The 22,724-nt window shown below is 45.4% G+C and overlaps 1 protein-coding gene across 3 annotated transcripts in view; it reads left to right on the forward strand.

The window, feature by feature from the left end:
* Positions 1 to 1,849: 1,849 nt before the first annotated feature.
* The window catches only part of ARHGEF2 (Rho/Rac guanine nucleotide exchange factor 2), a 48,361-nt gene continuing 27,486 nt past the window's right edge, over positions 1,850 to 22,724 (forward strand). Inside the window, exons 1-7 of one of the 3 annotated variants that reach the window (XM_061120584.1) lie at positions 1,850 to 2,088; positions 9,445 to 9,743; positions 11,124 to 11,241; positions 17,298 to 17,336; positions 18,886 to 19,003; positions 19,601 to 19,640; positions 20,799 to 20,892. In XM_061120584.1, coding sequence (XP_060976567.1) covers positions 9,466 to 9,743; positions 11,124 to 11,241; positions 17,298 to 17,336; positions 18,886 to 19,003; positions 19,601 to 19,640; positions 20,799 to 20,892 — 687 coding nt within the window. In that variant the 5' untranslated portion in view covers positions 1,850 to 2,088; positions 9,445 to 9,465. Of the gene's footprint in view, positions 2,089 to 9,444; positions 9,744 to 10,405; positions 10,544 to 11,104; positions 11,242 to 17,297; positions 17,337 to 18,885; positions 19,004 to 19,600; positions 19,641 to 20,798; positions 20,893 to 22,724 lie in introns of those variants that run through there. The other 2 variants (XM_061120585.1, XM_061120583.1) reach the window with 2 other exon arrangements.

Genomic DNA, 22,724 nt, shown 5'->3' on the forward strand with positions numbered 1-22,724 from the left:
CCAGCTGTCAATGGGTTCCAGATCCCCTCCACCCCCGGAAACCAGCCCTCTATCCCTCCCATGTCATGCAGAGTTTTAGCTGGCACACGCTCACCCACACCCAGCCCCAGTACCAGGAGGAGCCAGAGCCAAGATTAATACCTTTTTTACATCCTAGGCTTTGGGATTTCACCTGAAGAAAGTCCATGGGAAATGGGGATAAGGATTCCCAAAAAGCTGGGGATAGTGAAGCTGCTTGGTGAGAGGATGGGAGTTTTCAAGGCTTGGTTCCCGGAGAGAGCAGCTCAGGGTGGTGGAAGGAGCACTGACCACAGACGCTCCAGCGCTGGGTCCCCGCCCACCTCCACCACCCACTGGCTGGCTGACCTCAGGTGAATCACGCCTCCTTCTGGAGCCTGTGTCCTCATCTGTACAATCACAGGATTGTTTAATTAGGATTTCTGAGGATCCTCCACCACAAAACAGGCAGCTGTTTCCCCTGTATTCTTGAGAAGTAAGAACTAGTCACTCACATGGTTTGGAGCCCAGCCAGGTAGGAAAAGGGCTGCCCCGGTGGCTCAGACAGTGAAGAATCTACCTGCAATGTGGGAAACCTGGGTTTGATCCCTAGCTCGGGAAGATTCCCTGGAGAAGGGAATGACTATCCACTCCAGTGTTCTTGTCTGGAGAATCCCATGGACAGAGGAGCCTGGCAGGCTACAGCCTGTGGGGTTGCAAAGAGTCCCGACTGAGCAAGTAACAGTTTCACACGGGGAGGAAAGGGCACGCAGTTCCCACATCTGGCAACAGCTGCCTTCTTCCTCTCACGGTCTGAGAGCAAGGATAGACCACGGATCACATAATTTAATCTCATTTAATAGATCAGGGAAGGCAGAAAGTGGAGGGGCTTATCCAAGTTTACAGCAAGTGGCAGTTTTATTGAAGAGCATATTTACTGAATAACTATTATTTATATCATAACTGTTATGGACCCAGCGTTCAAGTGCCACTATTGGTACACCTCTCATTCACTAGCCCCATTGTACAGAGGAGGCGATGAGGCTAATAGAATGGGTAACTTCTCCAAGGCCCCTTATCTAGGGAGTCAGCAGAGGCAGCCAAACTCTTCCAATTGCAGCATGTCCTTTTCACTAGACCATGGGCCTGGCAGGGAGGAGGCTCTCCGGTACCTCAGGAAGTCCAGTGTCTGCCCACGCCATCCTTTGCCCCAGGGAGGCAGGGAAGGTGAGTCAGCACCCCCAGAAGCGGTTATCAGGGAAGGGGGTGGAGAACCGGTCAGATAGCCTGTGCCTGGTATCCACAACACTCTGGGAGTGGAGCTGAGTGCGCCGAGCTGCCAGCTCACCCTGCTCCTGTTGGCCGAAGGAGGGCCGTGCTCAGATGCCGCTGCCCTTGTCAGCGCTCCTCCCTACACTTTCATCACAGAAAATACAGTCTGTCCTCCTCCCCTACTGTAACCTGCCTCTTAAAGGGGACGACCAGCATTTGGAAACCAGATTAGAGAGAGAGCGAAGGACCTCCCCGAGCCCACTAAGACCTTGCTGTGAAGTAGGGTGCCAGCCGTGGGCCTTCTCCTGAGCTGTCCTCTTTTTCCCCTCAGTTCCACCCTGTCTCCACTGACGGGTGGGTGAAGGTTCCCTGGGATGTCATTCCCACATACTCTCCGCTCAGGATGACCCCAGCTTGGCTTCCTAGATCTGTTTCCACCTGTGACTGAATCCAGTGGCTGCCTTTTGGGGGATGTCAAGGACAGGAGAACCCAGGAATCCTCCGGACCAGCATTGGCACCGAAGGGGTTAAAGTCCGGGGCACAGCACTGTCTAGGGTGTTTGAAGTAGGGCGGGGAAGGGAAGGGCTAGAGTTGTTAGAGAGGCAGCTGGTCTGGACTGGAATGAGTCCCCCCTGTCTCCTAAGCAAACTTCTGGACCATGAGCAATTCCCTTAAAAGGACCAAGAGAGAGGCACCCCCATTAACGTGCTGGACTGGATTCATAGAGGGGCTGCCTGAAGCAGGACTTCCTACCATATTGAAGTCATCAACCAAGGGCAAGAACGGGTCTCCCATCTTTGGGATATCTCTTGAGTCTGGTGAGTTTCCCTCTTCCCTTTCCCCGAGTCCTTCTTTCATGAGTGTGCATTCCCCAGAAGTAGGGATCTTCAGGAACCCCTCAGCACCCCCAGGAAGTGGGCAGAACAATTCTCCACCAATCTCCTGTATTCAGCTCCCGTTTTTAACTAAGGTGCATTCTGTTTGTGTCTGTGTGAGTGTGCACAGGTGTACAAATAGAAAATCACCAAAATGGCCAACAGTTAATTAGCACTACTTGTGCAACCAGTGATGCCAAAGCTTGCTTATGCATTCTTAATCCTCACAATCCTTAAGAGGTTGGCATATCACAATCCCTATATTAAAAGTGAGGTTTATCCTTCTGTCCATGGGATTTTCCAGACAAGAATACGGGGTGGGTTGCCATTTCCTTCCCCAGGGGATCTTCCCAACCCAGGGATCAAAGCTGGGTCTCTTACATTGAAAGGAGGATTCTTTACCACTGAGCCACCACGGAAGCCCAGTTAAATAGCTAACCCTTGTCAATTAAGAGGGATTCAAACTCAAGTTCATCTGGCAGCAAAATCCATTATGATGTTTTTTAGTCTCTTTTTCTTACTCAAGAGGTACGGACAAAAAGGATGGCTAGAATTTTAAAATCTCAAGTCCTAATTCACCCAGGGTCCCCTCCTCTAAGGCCTGACAGTACTCCCTTCATCCGTCTGAGTTAATTGTAAGATTTAAAGGGCCACCAACTCATATCTGAGGCTCAGAGGCTTCCAGATTCCAGATTACTCCATCCATTCAGATTAGAGGCTTCCTCCTTCACCCACTACCTTTAGGTGTTCCCTGGGATCTAATGGGTTAATTCCTTGGGACTCTATGGCCAAAGTCTTCTCAGGTGTGTCCCTCTGGACCTGAGCCCTTCTCTTGCCCCACCCTTCTGGCATGGCACCCAGGATGCAGGCCGAGAAACTGACAGGAGGTGGAAAGGGACTGATTGGCTTTGCCCCTTTTATTCCCTCGTACCCACACATCATCTAGCCTGGGTCCCAGCAAACCTCTGGTAGAGAAAGCACACAAGCCTAGCAGAAAGAATGGACAGGATCCCTAGGTTCAGTTTGCAAATCTATTTAAAGAAAGAAAGAAGATGGTCACACTTGGAAGCCCAAAGCAGCAAAAGTCCGGATTGCTTTGTGAGCCTAACATATCAAAGAGGCGGGGGTGGTTTGGCGTGGGTGTTTCAGATGCTTGATAGCTGATCTTTATGGAGATATGGTGGGACTTCTTGATGGTCCAGTGCTTAAGACTTTGGGCTTCCACTGCAGGGTGCACGGGTTCAATCCCTAGTCAGGGAATTAAGATTCTGCATTTTGAACCGTGGTGTTGGAAAAGACTCTTGAGAGTCCCTTGGACTGCAAGGAGATCAAACCAGTCAATCCTAAAGGAAATCAGCCCTGAATATTCATTGGAAGGACTGATGCTGAAGCTGAAACTCCAATAATTTGGCCACCTGATGCAGAGAACTGACTCACTGGAAAAGACCCTGATGCTGAGAAAGACTGAAGGCAGGAGAAGGGGATGACAGAAGATGAGATGGTTGGATGGCATCACCAACTCAATGGACATGAATTTGAGCAAGCTCCAGGAGACAGTGAAGGACAAGGAAGCCTGGAATGCTGCAGTCCGTGGGGTCACAGAGAGTTGGACACGACTTAGTGACTGAACAACATGTTCAGCACATATTTCTTTAGCACCTATCAGCATCTGGCAGGACCCAGAAAGGTCTACGTGCAAACACAATGGTGGGCACTGTAGTCATACATGACTACTAGAAAAACCATAGCTTTGACTATACAGACCTTTGTTTGCAAAGTGGTATCTCTGCTCTTTAGTATGCTAAGTTTGTCACAGCTTTCCTTCCAAGGAGCAAGCATCTTTTAATTTTATGGCACTGTTGTAGTTTAGTCATTAAGTCGTGTCCAACTCTTTCGCGACCCCAAGGAGTGTAAGCTACCAGGCTCCTCTGTCCATGGGATTTTCTAGGCAAGAATGCTGGAGTAGGTTGCCATTTCCTTCTCCAGGGGATCTTCCCAACCCAGGGATCTAACCCGAATCTCTTGTACTGGCAGGCGGATTCTTTACCACTGAGGCTTTTCAGAGCCCTCATTTACACAATGTTGAGCACATAGCAAAATCTCATATGTCTCACACTGAGAAATAGAGCAATGGTGAAGCCATTGCTGAGGTGAGGTGAGGAGGTATTAGAGACTTGGGTGCCATATGACCCACTGTAGAATGGGGTGTTCGGGGAGCAGGGACAGGTGGGAAGGAACTGTGGTTACTGAAGCCGCCTTTTTTTTTTTTTAAACTGAAGCCTTCTTTACCTGAAGTACTGCTGTAGTCTTTTATGTGGGATACTGTTGGATTAATGATTTACTTTCTATGTGAGAAGAAGCAGGTATGTTACATTTTGAACCATCAAAGGGTTTTCTATGACCCTGTCCCCCAGGGCTAGGAGACCTGGAGGAGAAGCCCGCAGATCATGCCACCTGGCCTCTCCCTTCCTCCCCATTCTTTACTTTCTAGTTTTGTTCAGGTCTTCCCCATTATTTCCCCCTTGGGGAGATTTAGGACCCTAGAGCCAGACCCAGGAAGCTACCCAGACTGTGAAGGGGCCCGACAGCATTGCCCAGCATCCCACGTGCCCAGCTGTGGGGTTGCTCTGAGCAGTTCCTACCCTCAGTGTTTGCTGGCAGCAAAAGTAAGCAGGGCCCTCCCTGCCCACCACCCATCACCTCATTCAGATATCTAAGATCCAGAAGGAGTAAAAAGGACAAATTTAACTTAACCCCCATCTACTTTCTTTTTTTTTTTTTTTCCCCATCTACTTTCTTCTGGAAGCTGCTTTCTCTCTCTGGCTGGTGTGGAGGGGGCAGAAATGAGGATGAGAATGGGAGTGAATAACAACAGTGCTGGATTTCTTTTTTCTTTTTTCCTTTTGGCCGAGCAGTTTGTGGGATGGGCTCTTAGTTCCCCGACCAGGGGTTGAACCTGTGCCCTCGGCAGTGAAAGCATGGAGTCCTAACCACTGGACTGCCAGAGAATTCCCCAGACTTCTTTCAAAGCTAGCCACTGGCGCTCATTGGGAGCTTGCCTTCTGGTTTCAGAGGAGAACTCAGGTTCTGCAGTGCGTTGGATCTGCTGTGAAAACTCAGTTCTACCTCTTGCAGCCCTGTGACCGTGAGCAAGTGACTGTCCCTCTCTGTGGTGACTGTTTCTTCTGGTGCAAAATAGGAATAATAACATCTATTTCAAGAAATGGTTGGGAGGGTCCCACAAGATGATATAGGCACTGATTGTGGGTTAAGCCTCTACCCCTGTAGGCTCAGATGCTATTTAGAAAATGGATGAGCTGGGGTCTTTGATGTCCCTCTTCCCTAAGCTGGTTGCAGATGCCTGGCTGGTGAGCAGTGAGCCTTACTGTCTCTCTTTAATCACTTTTTCTCTCCTTCCTGAGATTCTGAGGCCCAGCTTCTCTAAATCAAGAGTCTGCAAACTTTTTCTGTAGAGACCTAGATAATAAATATTTTCGGCTTTACAGGCCATATGGTCTCTGTTGCAACTACCAACTTTGCTGTTGTAATGCAAAAGCAGCCATATACCATATGTAAATGAATGAACATGGCTGTGTTCCAAGAAAACCCTTTATTTATGAGCACTGAAGTTTAAATTTCATACAATTTTTATGTGTCACAAAGTAGTATTCTTCTTTTGATTTTTTTCCCCAAGCATATAAAAAAGAAAATTAAAAAAAAAAAAAAAGAAAGAAAATAGTACAGATTTGACCACAGGCCATAGTTTGCCAACCTCTGCTGCAAATCACCAGAGGCTATCGCCCCTCCCTTCTCTTTGAAGAGGTTCATCAGGTTCATCAAGGTCCTTCTTGCTCTGGTTGTTTGCTTCTTTTATATCAGAAGTACTTTATGATCATTAGTTCCCATCATAGCTGTTTTAGTGTCAGCCTGTGGGTTATTTATTCACTCTCTCTTTTGAAGAGGTAACAGTGAGGTAACCATCATATAGTGCTTCTGTCTTGAGCCTTCCTCTCTCCAGATCTCCATTTCTCAGTGCTCTGCTTTCTCTCTGCCTCTAAATAACGGCAACAATAACAATAGTAGCATTTACTAAGTACCTAATATGTGCCAAGCACAATATTAGTTGTATTTACCTACATTGTCATCAAGTCTTTCAATATCCTTGCAAGGTAGTATTATCATTCCCATTTTACAGATGATTCCAGAGCTCAAAAACATGAACTAAGCAATGTCATGTGGTTATTTATTGAGATGCCCAAGTTCACGTGGCTTATGAAGGTGGCAGAGCTAGCAAATCTGCCGAACTTCAAAGCCACTGTAGCATCCTGAAGAAATTATGGTCTCAGAGTTCTGAATAAGAGAAATCTCTCTCTATTAAAATAATACATGCCTCCATCTCAGCACACGGTAGAATGTCTAACAAATCAATGGCGACTAGGGAAATGATGGAGATTACACACAGAGGGGAAATCAGGAGATGCTGATGGTCTGTGTTGGTGGGAAAAGCATCTGATCTGAGGCAGGAAGAAAAGTAAAGTAACTGAGGGCCCCTTCTGGCTTTCCTCCCCTGCCCCCATCCCCAGCATCTGATCCCAGACCTATTTCAGACTCTCCTATCTCTGCTCAGCGGAAGCAGTGATGTGACACGATGTGATCTCATTCAGGAGCTAAATAAAGCCATTGTGTGAGCCCTAGCCCTGGCCGCTCCCTTGTACCATTTCCTGAGCTCGGGAACCCAGGGAAAGATGGGAGGCGGCTGGGAGAGAACTGATGGAAGGAGCAGCGAGGAAGGGAACACAGTCACAGAAAGCGGAGGGCAGAATATCTCTGCAAGGGGGATGAGAAAGCCTTGCTAAACCTCATCTCTTTGAAGGAGAGAATGAAAATTATTGACATTATAGCATGAAGGAGTGGAATTTAGAAAACAGAAAAAACTTTCCAAAGAATGGAATGAAGATATGAGGGAGAAGGAGTCCAGTGGATTCCATTTTCACAGAGAGCAGAGACCATGAATGACATGACAGAAGAGGCTAGAAAGAAGGTAGATCTTTGAGAAGAGGTCAGATTCAAGGTGGTCTCAGTTGGAGGAAGAAGGGTGAGATCCCAGGACATGAAGATCTCTGGATTAAAAATGTCTGTCCACCAGGCCAAGGCAGCAAGGTACCACCTCCAACAGGAAGCATCTCCAGGGATGGAGGGAAAGGAAAGGGCATCCATTCACTGCTTTTCATTCATCTAGTCAAATCCAGCCCCGCGAGCAAAATCTAGCCAGGAAGAGCAGATAGAAGCTGGGTACAAGGGGTATAGGTCTAACAGCTTTTTCTCTTTTGTGAGGTCATTGAATGCCAGATCCAAGGTCCTCATGGTGCCCCCTCAGTGCCCATTTGTGTCCTATTCCTAGCCCTTGTTGTGAGGGGCACTCCCAGTTCCTACTCTTTCCTCCTTCCCAGCTTCCCTCAATACTTTTTTATCAGTACCTCCCGCCCCTTGCCCCAAATCTCAGCTTTGAGACCCCTGGTTGGCAGGGATCATGCTGTGTCCCTCAGGCTCTGTCCTGCTCCCTGCAGAACTGCCCATTCCATTTATTTTATTTTTTTAAAATATCTGTTTATTTGGCTGTGTTGAGTCTTAGGATCTTTGTTCTAAGATGGGATGTGGGATGTTTCATTGTGGCGCACGGACTCTCTAGTTGTGGCACGTGGGCTTATTTGCCCTGTAGCATGTGGGATCCCAGTTCCCTGACCAGGGATTGAGCCCACGTCCTCAGCCTTGCAAGGTGGATTCTTAACCACTGGACCACTAGGGAAGTCCCCGGGCCATCCTGTTTGCAGATGGCACATCAGATGACATGAGGCCCAAGTCTGGGGACACAGAGGATGTGTCCCAGTGGCTGGACGAGAGGGCCCCTCTATGTGGCTTCCAGATAGGCTGAGACACCAGGTCTGGGCTGGTCTCCTTGGCCTCTCGTTTTCTATTCTTAGACCCACCTGGCAGAGCAGCAGAATCCCCCTGCAGAGGCCTGAGTACTTGTGTCCTCCCTTCCCCATGGTAGGCAGGCGTGCAGCGGGGCACAGGCACTGTCTCAGTGGTTCTGGGTTCAGCGGCAGCAGGTTGCAGTGAGAGAGGGAGAAGCAGCTGGAAGGAACGACCTTCCAACAACCTGGACTTTAGGGGTGTGTGTGTGTGTGTGTGTGTGCGTCGGGGGCGGGCAATAACATAAACTGCAGAAGGCTTGATGCCCTCACAGGAAGCCTGGGAGGAGGGCGAGTTCTGGCTCATTGCTTCCTGGTCCTCCTGGGTCCTCCCAGCATCTCAGCTGTTTCTCTCCTGGGAGAAGAGGAGCCTGGGAAACTCATTCTAGCAGCTGCCTGCCCGCCCCTCCGCCACCTTGGTACTCTGGTATTTGGTACTTGTTTCTAGAGCGGGGCTTATCACTTTCAACTTTAAGAGCTCCTGAGGAAAAAAAAAAAAAAAAAAAAGAGCTCCTGAGGGTTCTTAACTCTGAGACACACTGAGGCAAGCCCTGACGGCCTCCAGGAGTGTTGGGCTGTGAGAACAATGCCCACCTGGGAGACAGAGTGAAGGAATTTCAACACGGCTAATTTGGGGGCCCTTTGCTCTGCTCCATGGGGAGAGGTCAGAATAGCTGTCTTACTCCCCAAATGACCAGAGTCTTAGAAGGAAGAAGTCATGATACTGCCTCACTCACGCACCTTTTCTCCCTGCTGTTTTATTTGCCTAGACTCCTCCCTCTCCAACGTGGCCAAATCCTAACCACTCCACCCTTCCAGGCCCATCTCAACAGCTATTTACTTCCTTCTGTTTCCCTTTTCCGAGTCCTCCAACTGGTTATATGTACTCAGCACAAAGTCTTCTTTTTTGAAACTTTTCTTGTGACATTTGGCAAATTCTGGGCAGTTGTTTGTGATTTGTGCTTTTGTCTATATGCACACATGCACGCACTCACCAGAATGAATTCCTTGAGGGTAAGAACAATATCTATTTCTCTTTGCTTGGCATGGTTTCCTGTCAGGTAGGTGCTCACCAAATGGAATGATAATGAGTGAATGAGGATGTCATTATGTACTGGACAGAACACTAGACTGGGAGTCAGAAAACCCAAGTTCCTGGTTTGACTCTGCAGCTAATTGTGTGATCTTGAGCCAACCATCCTCCAGTTCTGTGCCTTGGGGAAGGGAGGAGTGGGTGACTCGAGGCCTGGCTGACTGTGACACTTTCCTAGTTCCAAGGTTCAGAGTTCTAGAACTCTGCTCACTGTTCTCTGTCTTCTTGATCCAGACTGGCCTGTGTGTGCCTCCCATGAACAGAGAAGTCCCAGAGGTGTTCCTCGCAGGTGGAGACCCGGTGCCCCGAGGCCACACTCGCCGCTGCCTCTCTGCAGTTGAGTCCAGAGCACAGCTGGAGGAAGAGGAGGAGGAGGAGGAGAATGAGAAGGAGGGGGAAAAAAGGGAGGGCAAAGCCTTCCATGCTGTACCCCTCCGAAGGTCAGGCGCTTTTCGTGCCCACAGCCACAACTACGACCCCTTCAAAAGGCATAGCTGGGGGCCGGGCAGGGAGCTCCAGGATCCACTGAGCAGGTAAAACACCAGGGGACCTTCTGTCTCTCCTTCTTTCAAGTCCTAGACCCAGGAGAAAGTGGTTGGGAAGGAATGACAGGAGTTGAAGAGGCCTTGGCCCTGAGCTTCTTGTCTGGAGAGTCTGAACCCAGGCCTGTGGTGGGCCTTTGGGGAGAATGGAGTCTGCCTTTCAACATGTGGCTCTCCCTAGCATCCTAGCTCCTTCCTTCTGCTAGTCTCCAGGGCAGTGGGTGAGAATGGAGAGGGGGAGGTGTGGAGGGGAGGGGAGGGGAGTAGCAGGACACTCGGGTCTTACTGCCTCCTCCTCCCACTTGGGTTTCATAGCACATACAGCAGAGTCAGAGCTGGAAGGGATTCAGGGATCATATGGCCCAATCGCCTCATTTTACACATGAGGAAACAGGCCCAGAGAGCTTTGGGAGTTTTCTTGAGAGACGTGCTCCCAGGGTTGGGGCATGGGACCTAGCCCCCTTTCCCAAACTGCTGCCTGCCTGATGGTGTGGGCTGAGGCAGCCCATGATGTTTAGACATCGTAGTCCAGCCGTACAATGGGGGAAGAGCTCCTCTTGCTCAGGGTTCTATATATGCGTGACAAACCGGAAGTGAGGGACCCAGCTCTTCCCCTCTCCTGGAAAAACCCTGACCACTTCCCCAAAGACAGAGAGGAAGTCAGAAAGAGAAGGCCCGGGGCTCAGCATGAAGGGTTCAGTGTGAGTGGTGCCTGTGAGGGCCTGCCAGCCTTGGAAGGGCCTGTCTCTCTGCTTTGGCAATGGTCCCCTTGGACAAATTCTCTTAGCCTGGTAAGTAGACCAAACTTCTCGAGCTCCTGGGCAGGGCTGGCTGGGCGTGTGAGGGGAGAGGACCTTTGCCTCTGAACTGGCTTGGGAGGGAACTTGGGTGAGAAGCCTGGTCTTCAGGACTCATGGCACCTTCCTAAGAGCAGCTCGTCTAAGGCAGAGGTGACTTTTGTGATGTCAGCTATATCTCAGGATCTCCCAGGTTCACCTTTCACGATCAGGCACTAATTCTGTCCCTTGGGTGAGAAGGAAGGGGGCCCTGGGCACACCATTTATCTGAGGAGGGGCTAAGGTTCGCATCAGAACCCCCATCCCCTTTCCCTCCGCGCTGACCGCCGGCTGTCTTCTGGAGCGCAGTACTGCCCTTTGACCAGCAGGGGTCGTCCTTGCCCGCAGCCAGTGCCACAGCTTTGCTGAAGCACAGCCCGAAAGGGAGGCCAGTTTGGGTCTGGTCCGCGCCTATGCCAACAGGAAGGGCTGGGCTGGGGGCAAGCAACAGGGACTGGGCTGAGGCGGTGTTTCTCCCTGGTGCCCGTCAGCAGCCACTGGGCACGGAGGGCAGCGGCGGCAATGTGTGTTTCAGGAACAAACTGCAGGCATCGGGATGCACAGGCCCCGAGGAGCCCTCCTTACTGCGGAGCCAAGAGGAACTGGACCCCTTTCTGGAGCTGCGGCACCAAGGTGGCCAACCCTCCTGCGTGGTATGGACAAACAAATCCCCACGGGAGCTCCCACCTTCCTCCCCTCCCCTGCCCCCTGGCCTGTCCAACCACCACCCTGTGCCTCTTCTGTTCTGCCAGCTGCTGAGGCTCTCTGTGCCCAGGGATCACTTTGACTTCATCTGACCAAATCTGAATCTGGTGTCTATACCCCTCTGTCTGCTTCCCCGGGTCTGTATGCTCTGTCCCCCACTCTTGGTATCCTGCCTCTGTTTCTTTCTCTGAGACCCTCTGTTCCCTGCTTTCTGTGTCTCTGTGCTGATGTGGGCATCTCTGCCCCTCTCTCATTAAGAGGCCCCTGTTCCCCTAGTTATAACTACTTCTTTCTGTGGACCCCACATTTCCCAGATTTGGAGATGAACTTACTATTTGTAGGATGAAACTAGTTATCTGGTAACCCTGAAACACAATAGTTCTCTAACAAGATAACTACAGGACTATCAAGTAAGAAAGGATATGGAGATTGCTCAGGCTTCTGGCTTCAGGGAACATCACAGGGAAGATCTCAAACCAGGACCTAGGGACCGCTGAGGATACACGGAGGTTTTAGAGACACCTCTGGGTCTGCTAGCTAAGAGTCCCTGAGTATAGTCAGCCCTTCATATGCACAGGTTCAACATCCATGGATTCAACCAAGCATGGGTCAAAGTACTTGAAAAAAAAAATTCCAGAAAGTTCCAACAAAACTTGAATTTACCTCATGCTGGCAAATATTTACATAGCATTTACATTATGTTTGCAACTAATTTATGTGGCATTTACATTGCATGAGGTATTATAATTAATCTAGAGCTGATTTAAAGTATGTGGGAGGATGCACATAGGTTATATGCAAATATTATGCCATTTTATATAAAGGACTTGAGCATCCTTGGATTTTGGTATCCATGGGATCCTGGAATCAGTCCCCCATGGATAATGAGGGACAGCTGTACACAGAAACACCTCAAGCTCAGTGACTTAAGGTTACGTCCTGTCCAGCACATACTCTGACTGACCAGGGTACCCACTGGCCTCATGACCCTAGGGCCTGTGGTTCACGCGAGAGGCTGAGAAGAAGGGGCTGTTACAGGCTGGCAGGGAAACGGCAAACCCCATCTTATCCCAGGTCACACTTTTCTCCATCAGCATTTCTGCATTTCTTCCCTCTAGCCCAGTTGGATGTGGTATAGTAGAAAGAACAGCATTTGGGAATCACACTGACTCCTAGTTGAACAATGCATTTCATCTTTCTGAAAATCAGGCTACTACAACCTGTCTCTTCAAGTTGTGATTGTTTTACTGGGGAAAAGTGTTGAAGTGCCCAATACTGCAGCTAATATGCAGGAGACGGTGGTTTTTTTTCCCCCTCTTCTCCCCTCCGGGCCCTTCATACTTATTTCCCCCCTCTTCCACCTCTCTCTTTGTCCGGCTGCCCGCTTCCTGGTATTATGTGTCTCCTTCTTTTCTCTCCTCTCTAGTGTTTTTTTTTTTTTTTTTCCTTTCTCTTTTTATGCCTTCCTTCTCTCATTCCTCTCCTCTCTTCATCTAATCTTTAAGTACTTCCCTTAAATTTCTCCTTGTCTGTCTGTCTGGTTTTTCTTTGTTTGTCTGTTTCTTCCTGCAGCAGCAAGTTGGTGCTAAGTCCTCTGCAATGTCCATAGACTAAAAGTCTGAAGTTCATTAAACTAGACTGGGACTTGCAGACTGACAGTCCATGAGCCAAGTCTAGCTCAAAATTTATTTTGTTTGGCCAGCACAGTGTTTACAATTTCTAAAATTCAGATGTCCTTAGATGGGAGCTTTATCCTCCAGTTTGCCAGAGTTGCTAATATTCTGTATTGTATTTTTCCATTGTCTTAAAAGTAATATTGAAAAATGAATGCCTAATCAATCAACCACCCATCTCAAGAACAAGAACATTACGGACACATTTATCTTTGCTTGTGTCTGCCTCTCTTCTTTTATTCCCTTGCCTCCCCTCCAGAGGTAATCACTGTCTTCAATTTTCTTAATCACTCATTTACTTTCTAAAAGTAGTTTTAAAAAAAGTATTTGCACAAAGTATTGCCTAGTAATATATTATTTCTTTTTTGTTTCTAACTTTAAAAACAATGATGTTATATTCTACAAAATTTTCTATAACTTGCATTTTCACTCGGCATTCTGTTTCTAATTTTTATCCACGTGTTGCAAATGTAGTCCGTTATTTTCATTCCAGTCTTCTGTTGATGGACATTTGTATAATTTCCATTCTTTGCTATCATGAAGAGTGTCATTATGAACATCCTTTTATCCATCTTCTGGTGCTCATTTGCAAGAATTTCTCTGAGGTATACCTTGGAGTACAATTATTGGGTCACAGAGTATACAATGTTCATTTTTATGAGATAATAACAAACTTTTTATTTCTATCAGCACTATATAAGTGCTTCCATTGATTCACATGCTTTCCAACATTTGGAATCATCAGATTTCTTAATTTTGCTAATCTAGTGGTTATAAATCTCATTGTGGTTTTAATTTGAATTATCCTTATTACAAATGGGATTGGCATTTTTTTCTCTCTGCCTCGGTCATTTGTGTTTCCTCTTCTGTGAAGTTCCTTTTCCTATCTTTTGCCCACTTTTCTATTGGATTCTTTGAAGGTTTTTTCTTTATTGTTTTGAATGTGTTCTTTATATATCCTGAAACTAATCCTTTGTTGTTATATGTGTTGCAATGATCTTGAGAAAAGTGGTTTGTCTTTTTCCTCTCTATAATGTCTTTAAAGAAACAGTTTCTTAATTTAAAAGGAACATATTTATTGAAGTATAACTTATGTATAGAACATACATTAAAAACTTTTGAGATTTTGGTTGGCGTTGCATTATTTTAGGAAAAGTGGACATCTTTACAATATTGCTTTTTCCTACCCATGAAAACAGTATACCTCTCCATTCAATGTATTTCAATAAAGTTTGATCATTTTTTTCCATACTGTTTATAGATATATATTAGATGTTTTCTTAGGTATATTATACTTTTTAATCAAGATTTTAAATTAAAATTTTAAAATTTTTATTGAAGTACAGTTGATTTACAATGTTTCAGGTGTATAGCAAAGTGATTCAGTTGTACATGTATAGATAGATATGTATTCTTTTTCAGATCTATTTACATTATAAGTTATTGTCAAGATTTTAATTTTAGCCATTCTGGTGGGTGTTTTTGAATTGTCTCATTCTGGTTTTACTTTTCATGTCCCTGTTGAAAAATTTTATTGGGCACCTTTTCATATTCTCATTGGCCATCCAAATATATTGTTTTGTGAAATGTCTGTTCTAGTTTTTTGCTCAATTTTTAAAACAGCTTGTCTTTCTCTTATTGATTTGTAAGAGCTCTTTACGCATTCTGGATTTGAGTCCTTTGCCAGATATGTGTATTGTGAATATCTTCTCACAGCCTTTGACTTGCATTTTTATTTTAATACTGTGTTTTAATAAGCATGAGTTTTTAATTTATTATTTATTTATTTTTTGAGTTTTTAATTTAGATGAAGTCCAATTTATCAGTTTTTTAGTGCTTAGTGTTTTTGGTCATGTTTAAGAAATCTTGCCTACCCCAAGAATGTGAAGATTTTTCTCTACTGTTTTCTTCCAGAAGCTTTATAGTCTTAGCTTTCATGTTTAGGTCTGTGACTTATCTAGGTTCTTGTATATAGAAGAAATCAAAGTTTTGGTTTTCCCCCCATAAAAATATACATTTTCTTCATTAAAAAAACTTATTTTCTTACTTAAATTGCTGTGGTGTCTTTGTTGAAAATCAAGTGAGTGTATTTGTGTGAGTCTGTTTCTGGGGCCTGTTCTCTGTTACATCGATCTATTTGTTTATTTTTATGCCAGTATCACATTATCTTAATTAATGTAGCTTTATTATGAAAGTGAAAGTGTTAGTCGCTGAGTCATATTCAACTCTTTGTGACCCCACACCCACAGACTGTAGCCCGCCAGACCCCTTTGTCCATGAGACTTCCCAGGCAAGAATACTGAAGTGGGTAGCCATTCCTTTCTCCATAGACGAATTTTTTTTCTTACAAGTTTTATTTATTTATTTTTTGGCTAATGTAGCTTTTACTGTAAATCTTAAAAATGTAGTAATTAAAAAAAAATGTAGTAATTTAAGTTCACCAAATTTTTTACTTTTCTTTAAAATTATCTTGGCTATTCTAGGTCCTTTATATCTCTATGTGAATTTTAGAATCAGCTAAAATTCTTGCTGAATTTTTATTGAGATTATATTGAATTTAAAGATAATTTAAGAAAAACTGACTTCTTTCTAATATTGAGTCTTCTTATCCATGAAAAATGATATCTCTATTTAGTTGGGCTTTCTAAAAAATATGTCTTTTAACAAAGTATTAGTTTTCTTCATACAGGTCTTATCAATCTTTGTTAGATTTATTTCTATGTGCCTTATAGATTTTGTTGCTATTATAAATGCTTTCTTATATAAAGAAATTGTGTTAATTACATTTTACAATTATTTTTGGTTTATAGAAATGTAGTTGAATTAATTATAGTTATTCATCTTGTTAAACTCTTTTTTTCAGTTATAACAATTTGTGGATTTTCTTTTTGGTTTATCTTAGTAGACAATTATGTCATATTTAAATGAACTTTGTTTTCTTCTTTTCCAATAATTTCTTTCTTTCATTTCTTTTTCTTGTCCTACTGTGCCTGGCTAGGGGTCTATTGCAATGCTAAACAGTAATGGGAATAATGGCTATCCTTGTCTTGTTTCTGATTTTAGAGGGAGTACATTTCATGTTTTACCATTAAAATTGATTTTTGGCTGTAAGGTTTTTTCTGGTGGCTCAGCTGGTAAAGAATCTGCTTACAACTCGGGAGACATGGGTTTGATCCCTGGATTGGGAAGATCCCCTGGAGAAGGGAACAACCACCCACTCCAATATTCTGGCCTGGAGAATTCCACGGACTGTATAGTCTATGGGGTTGCAAAAGAATCAGACACAACTGAGATGAGCGACTTTCACTTCACTTCCTCAAGTTAAGGACGATTCCTTCTATTGGCAACTGCCAGGTCTTTGGTTTTACAATGAGTGAATGTTGGATTTTATCCTTTTTTTTTTTTTTTTTTTGCTTTTACTGAGTTGGTAATGTTTTTTTCTCCATTAATATGTCGTGAGGTAAATTACATTTAAAGATTTTCCTCATCTTAAACCACCCTCATATTTTTAGGATCATTCCAACTCATTCGTGATGGATTCTCTTTCTTATGCACTACTGGAATTCATTTGTGGCATCAATTATCTATTGCTGCATAATAGATCAACCCCAAACTTAATAATGACTTAAAACAACCACCATTTTTTCCCCCTCAGAGGGCTATGGATGGTTAATTTGGACTGAGCTCAGCTGGGTATTCTTCTGCCAGTTCTATCTGGCCTCACTTATGTGGTCACAGTTATCTGGTGGCTGAAAAGGACTGATGGTCAAGGATGGTGATCTTCATGCCTGTGGGTTGTTAGGTTCCCTGTTTTGATACTCTGGTTCTCATTCATATGGCTTCTCCATCACATGGAAATATCATTCTAAGTGGGCAAGAGAGGAAGCGTTAAGGTTTCTTGAGGTGTAGTCTCAAAAATCACATCATGCTACTTCTGTCACATTCTATTCATCTTAGTAAGTCACAGGCCCACCCAGATACAAAGAGTGAAGAAATAGATTCCTTCTTAATGGTAGGAGCTGTAAATAATTTGTGGCTATTAAGGCTATTTAAAACCTGTTACAGTTTGCTAATATTTGCTAATATTGTTTGGAATTTTTGTACTTTGCATAAGAGAGATTGGACCATAATTTTCCTTTGTCATATTGTCTATGTGTAGCTTAAGAATCAAGGAAAGGGTTTGAAAGTTTTTGTTTTTGTTTTCTATTCTTTGGAAGAGTTTGGATCAGTGATCTATTACTTGAGAGATCTATTCCTTGACTATAAAACTGTTTTGGCCTTGTGTGTTTTGTTTATGGAAAGATTAACTACTGATTCCATTTCTTTAATAGGACCATTCAGACATTCTATTTCTTCTAGATTCAGTTTTGGTAAGTCATATATATATATTTTTTTCTTTTTTAAGAATTTATCTATTTTGTTTCCATTTTCAAAATTACTGGCATTAAGTTATACATAGCATTATCTTTCCAGTCACCTTTTGCTCTTTCTATAGTTAGATCCACTTTTTCATTCTACTTTTATTTGCACATCACTATTATCAAAGTTTTGTCTATTTTATTGGCCTGTCTCTTGGCATTATTGATCCTGTTTTATGTTGTTACTACTTCATTGATTTCTGCTTTTATCTTTATGATACCCTTTTTTCTATTTTCTTTGGGTTTGTTCTGTTTTTCTTTTTTCTAACTTTTAAGTCGACATAGCTCATTAATTTTCAATTTAAAAAATTTCAATATAAGCATTTTAAAGTTATAAATTATCCTTGAGGTACATTTTGACGATCTCTTACAAGTTTTATTGAGTCGTATTTTCATTATTGTTGTTATAAAATATCTTTAAATTTCCATAGTGATTTCTTCTTTGATCACCAAGTTTATTTGGAAGGGTATTTTATTTTATTTTATTTTATTTTTGGAAGGGTATTTTAAAATTTCTAAATATGTGGATATTAAAAAAATTTTTTTTAAATATAACATATGTACAGAAAAGTATATAAAACATAGCTGTACAATGTAATGAATAATTAGGAAGCAAACACTCATGTAACTACTCTAGGTTAAAAAAAATAAGAGCACCACCAAACCCAGAGCCCCCATGGGTCCCTCCCCACTCACAGCCCTCTCCTGATAGAGAGGACTACTTTCTCGACTTTCAAGGTCAATTTTCCTTATAGATTTACCACATTTATGTGCATCTCTAAACAATATCAATTAGTTTTACCTGTTTTAAACTTTATATGAATATAACCATTATGGATATAAATTTTTTGTGTCTTCATTCTTTCACTTGGCATTCTTTGTGAGGTTCATCTGTATTATTGGGTGAACTATAGTCTGTTTATTTTTATTGTTGTATATATAATGCTTTTATATATAAATATACCATAGATTCTTTATCCAGTCTGTTGTGAAAAGGGATTTCTGGATTGCTTCCTATGTTCTCTCTGATAGAGATTATCTGAAGGATGTTAAATTTTGCCTTATGGACTGATATATAGCCAGTTTTTGTAATGTTCCAAGTAGGGTTGAGAAAAAAAAAAGGGCTCGAAAGATTGGGTGTGCAGTTTATGAATATTTCTTTAAAACCAGACTGCCCCAGTTTTTTTTTGTTTGTTTGTTTTGTTTTTTTCACTATCTGCCTGACCTCTGTAGATTGAGTTTGTCACTTTGGAAACCATTCAGGGTAAATCTTTTCTAGGATATTTTCTATATTAAGGCAGCCTGGATTTGAGTTGCAACAGAGTGATGACTGCTAAATAGCAGGAATAACTTCCTAACTATTTCAAGTGGAATGTTCCAGATATGGATAGTAGGGAGGGGTAGAAGGCCTGAAGGGCCTTTTGCTGTGGGAAAGTGAAGAGCCTGGGGGGAAGATGGTTGAAGCTTGGTCTTTGCATGAAGATTCTTAACTTGATTCTAGGATCAGGGCTCCAGTCACCCACCAGCTGGCCCTTTGGACCACTCAGGCACTGGTATGCTTTCCAAGTCTGTATCCATGAGTGGCATCAACTGCTTCTTGGGCTGCTCAGACCCAGCTGGTGAGTAAAAGTGGGGAGCAAAGCAGTGGTGGCCCCTCCTTCTGCCAGTCTCACCCCAGTCCTCAGAGCCAGCTGTAAATTTTGGGTCCAGAGGTCCTGTGCTGTGTTCAACCACACACCCTTGGAAGCTCCAAAATGCCTTTATGCAAACGAGAGATCTGAATTCAAGCCTTTGGTACTCTGAGGTCCTCCTTCCATGGAAGGAGGACACAGGACAGAAAGAGGCTCTCCAGGTCCCCCTTTGACCAGAGACGGAGGACGGTTACCCGCAACGTGCCTTGTCGTCAAGATGAGGCACTGGGAGCTCAGAGTGAATCCTCTGCCCTTTCCAGTCGCTGGGAACAGAACTGTGACATTGGCCCCCCCAGCCTTTCTCCACACAACCCCCCAGGGCCCTGTTACCTTGGCTTCTAGGTTCTTCAGCTCTGCTCTGCTCAGACACCGCCTTCCCTGCTCCCCAGTGCCCGCCCTCAGGAATGGCGTCACAGGCACCTGCAGCTTGGGAACCTGATCCAGGTGGAGGGGGTGGGGGAGGCAGCTCTGAGCGCCTTTGTCTGGCTTTAGCTGGACACCTCACGGCTCCTTTTGTGTTGGCAGGGAATTTGTCCCAGTCTTCTGCCGCTGACCTCAGCCAAAGGTAAGTTTGGGGGATTCAGAGCCTCTCAAAGGCCTGGATGGGGGAGAGGCAATGGGACTGGGCCAGGAATTTTGTAGCCTCAAGGGTCTCTGCAACATTCTCCCCTTAATGTTTTTTGATCAAAGACCTCCAAATATCCTTCTCCCTGAACTGCAAAGAGTTCCCCTTCTTCTCATTGGGCAGGGAAGGCAAAGAAGGTTCCCGGTAGCTCCATGGGATGAGGAAGAAATTAGAGAAAGAAAAGGAGTATCTAGACCCCAGGGTGTCTGTTGAATAGGAGAGTGGAGGTTGATGGCTGTTGTCAGGGTCAGAAGATTGGCTGCTCTACAATCTTAGGGAGAGACTGTGACCAAGAACCAATGGGGAGTGGCCCTAAGAAGAAGTGGGCATGGGCAGTTGAGCCCCTAGGGGAGAGGGCAGGGGCTGAAGGCATGTAGTTCAAGGATCGAGGTGGAAGCTGGGAGCTTTCAGTATCTATGTAAATAAGCATGCCGAATCAGCACCTGTTTGTTTGGCTCCTGCTGCCAAAGCCTGATTAGAGTGGGTCAGCCCTCTGAGACAGTGTGGGTGTGTGAGCTGGGAATGGGCCCTTTAAGATATCAAGCTCTGATTTGTGGTCCTGAAAATCTCTAGCTGACACATCCTCCTGGCTCTGGGTTTGGGATTAGCTCATGGGATGGGGCTGATGAAATCCCAGGAAATTCAGTCCTTATTGGCGGTAGGCCCAGAGGCCCTTTCCACACAGCAGAGAGGGTCGTACACAGGGCTCTTGTTTTGTAGGGGAAAAACGTCCTCTTGGAGAGCCCACCACACCCCATATCATTTCCGTTGGGAAGCAGTATGAAGGAGATTGGTCCTGGATTAGGGAGGTGGGGGGGGAGTCTGTATTTATCTGGGAGGAGCCTGGAGTTTCCCTCATATATAGAAGGGCCTGGGAAACTGTAGTGACCATAGCCAGAAAATCCCAGGAGGTAGGGGGTGGGAGCCTCTTCTTTTTAAGTCCTCCTTCCCTTGTCCCCATCCTTCTCTCAGTCTTCCCCCTGAATCTCCATCTTCTCTCTCCTGGTTACGGCACCTTCGTCCACCATATCTCTGGGAGTATCTTGTTCTTTTCCAGCTCTAGCTCCATCTCTTCACCTGTTCTTTTTCTCTCTGTAGCTGCAGCCAACTGGAAGGGGGCTCAGGTACCTGGGCAGGCTCCTCCCTGCGACGGACACTCAGCTTCATCTTGGGCATGACCGGGAAGGCCAAGGTAGGCGCTCAGGGGGGCGGGAAGCCTGGGCCCCACTGCCCTCCCCAGTTCCCTTCCTCTCCACCTCACCATCTGCCCCCTGCCCCAGCTTCCCCCAGTAGGCAGAGACACAGGGCAATGGGTCAAGTTTTAAGGGAACACATTATGTCTCTCAGGCTCCCTCCCTGTGTCCCAGTAAATCTCCTTTCCTCTGCTTTCCCCATGCCTCTAGCTTAGCAGCCAGCTATAGACAGCTGGAAGAGAAGGGCCAGGAACCTCAGAAGCTAAGGAGTGCCCTAGCCCTCCCTCTCTTTAGGCCCCACATAGCTAAGAGGTGGGCAGCAGAAATCTTAGCCATTGGACATAATGATGATAATAATTACAGCAACACTTTTTACTTCTTCAGAGAGTATTAGGCTTTGCAAAGTGCTTTTACACTCATAATTTTATGGGTGGATATAGCAGCTGAAGGACTTGAAATTAGACCATAGGCAGAGTGGAAGCCAGGAGTGTATGATTATGGAAGCACACATACAGCACGCATGTGGGGCCGTGTGCAGTTCTGACCCCAGGAAGATGAAGGCACATTGCTCTCTTCCATATTACCAACCCCCAGGCTCTGGTGAAACTGGGACCTCTGCCTACTGTTTGAATTCATTTCTACGTTCTTCATTTACTGGCAGAATGAGCCATCCCCCTTTTCCTCTCCTGGCTTACCCCAGTATGCATGTATTTTCCCACCGGGGTAGCTTCTGAATATTGAGAAAAACCCCAGACGAGACATCATCATATTCACCTGGAAACACCACAGGTTTCTTACCCAGTAAAGTTCTCACCCGCCTGCAGGGCCTGGGCCCTCTTCTCTGTCAGTCTTTTAGCCAGGATTCTCCTTCCTCTGGGTAGGCAGGGAGGGCAGAAATGAAACCAGGTTCTTAGCACCTTCTCACCGCAGGCTGTAGTGAGAAGCTGAAGCATGAGGTCAGGCAGTCTGAGACCAGGGCAAGCTGGGCACAGTGAGGCTCCTTCTTGCCTCTTGGTGGGGGGCAGAGCTCTCTAGGGAACAAAGCCAATACTGAGACCTTGGCCCTGGGGCCCCTCACCCCGCGGGCTCTCAGTGCAGGGTAGGAGAGTCTGATGGCAGAATCACCCTCTTTTCCTGCGATGTGAATGAGAAGGGAAGTCGATGCTGCCCAGGGGCCATCCAGATCCCAGTTGGTTTGCATTTGCCCACGCTTGGCCTGGCAGTTTGGTGAGGGGATGAAGGGGAAAGTGGGCAGAGAGGAGCCCAGACCAGCAGCAGGAAGGACTAGCATCATCAGGACATTGTCCCCGTCGCCTTTCCTCACCAGGGCTCTGGTCCTGTCTACCTGTTTCCTTCTTTGTCATCTCTTGGTTCATCTTGCTCCCACCCCCGTGAATGTGTGTTCTTGAGTCACTAAATCTCTTCCTTTCCCCTCCTCCTAGCTCAGGATAGGGGCCATAAGCAGGTAAACACCAGAGGTGTGGCTGGAGAGACGCTCAGTCAAGCATTGAAAGAAGGAAGTAGCTTATTTCTTCTTACTTGACGAGCAATGCAGAGTTGACAACAACACTTCTACAGAGCTCATCGCATCTATTTTTTTTTTTTAATTCATTTTTGACTGCGTTGAGTCTTCACTGCTACATGTGGGCTTTTTCTAGTTGTGAAGAGCAGGGGCTACTCTCGAGTTGTGGAGCACAGGCTCTAGGCGCACGGGCTTCAGTAGTCGCAGCACACAGGCTCAGTAGTTGTGACTTGCTGCTTCGAGGGTGCTCCGGCTTCAGCAGTTGTGGCACAGGGGCATGGGCTTAGCTGCTCAGAGGCATATGGGATA

Source organism: Dama dama, chromosome 20 (genome assembly GCF_033118175.1).
Source record: "Dama dama isolate Ldn47 chromosome 20, ASM3311817v1, whole genome shotgun sequence".
Classification (NCBI taxonomy): domain Eukaryota; kingdom Metazoa; phylum Chordata; class Mammalia; order Artiodactyla; family Cervidae; genus Dama; species Dama dama.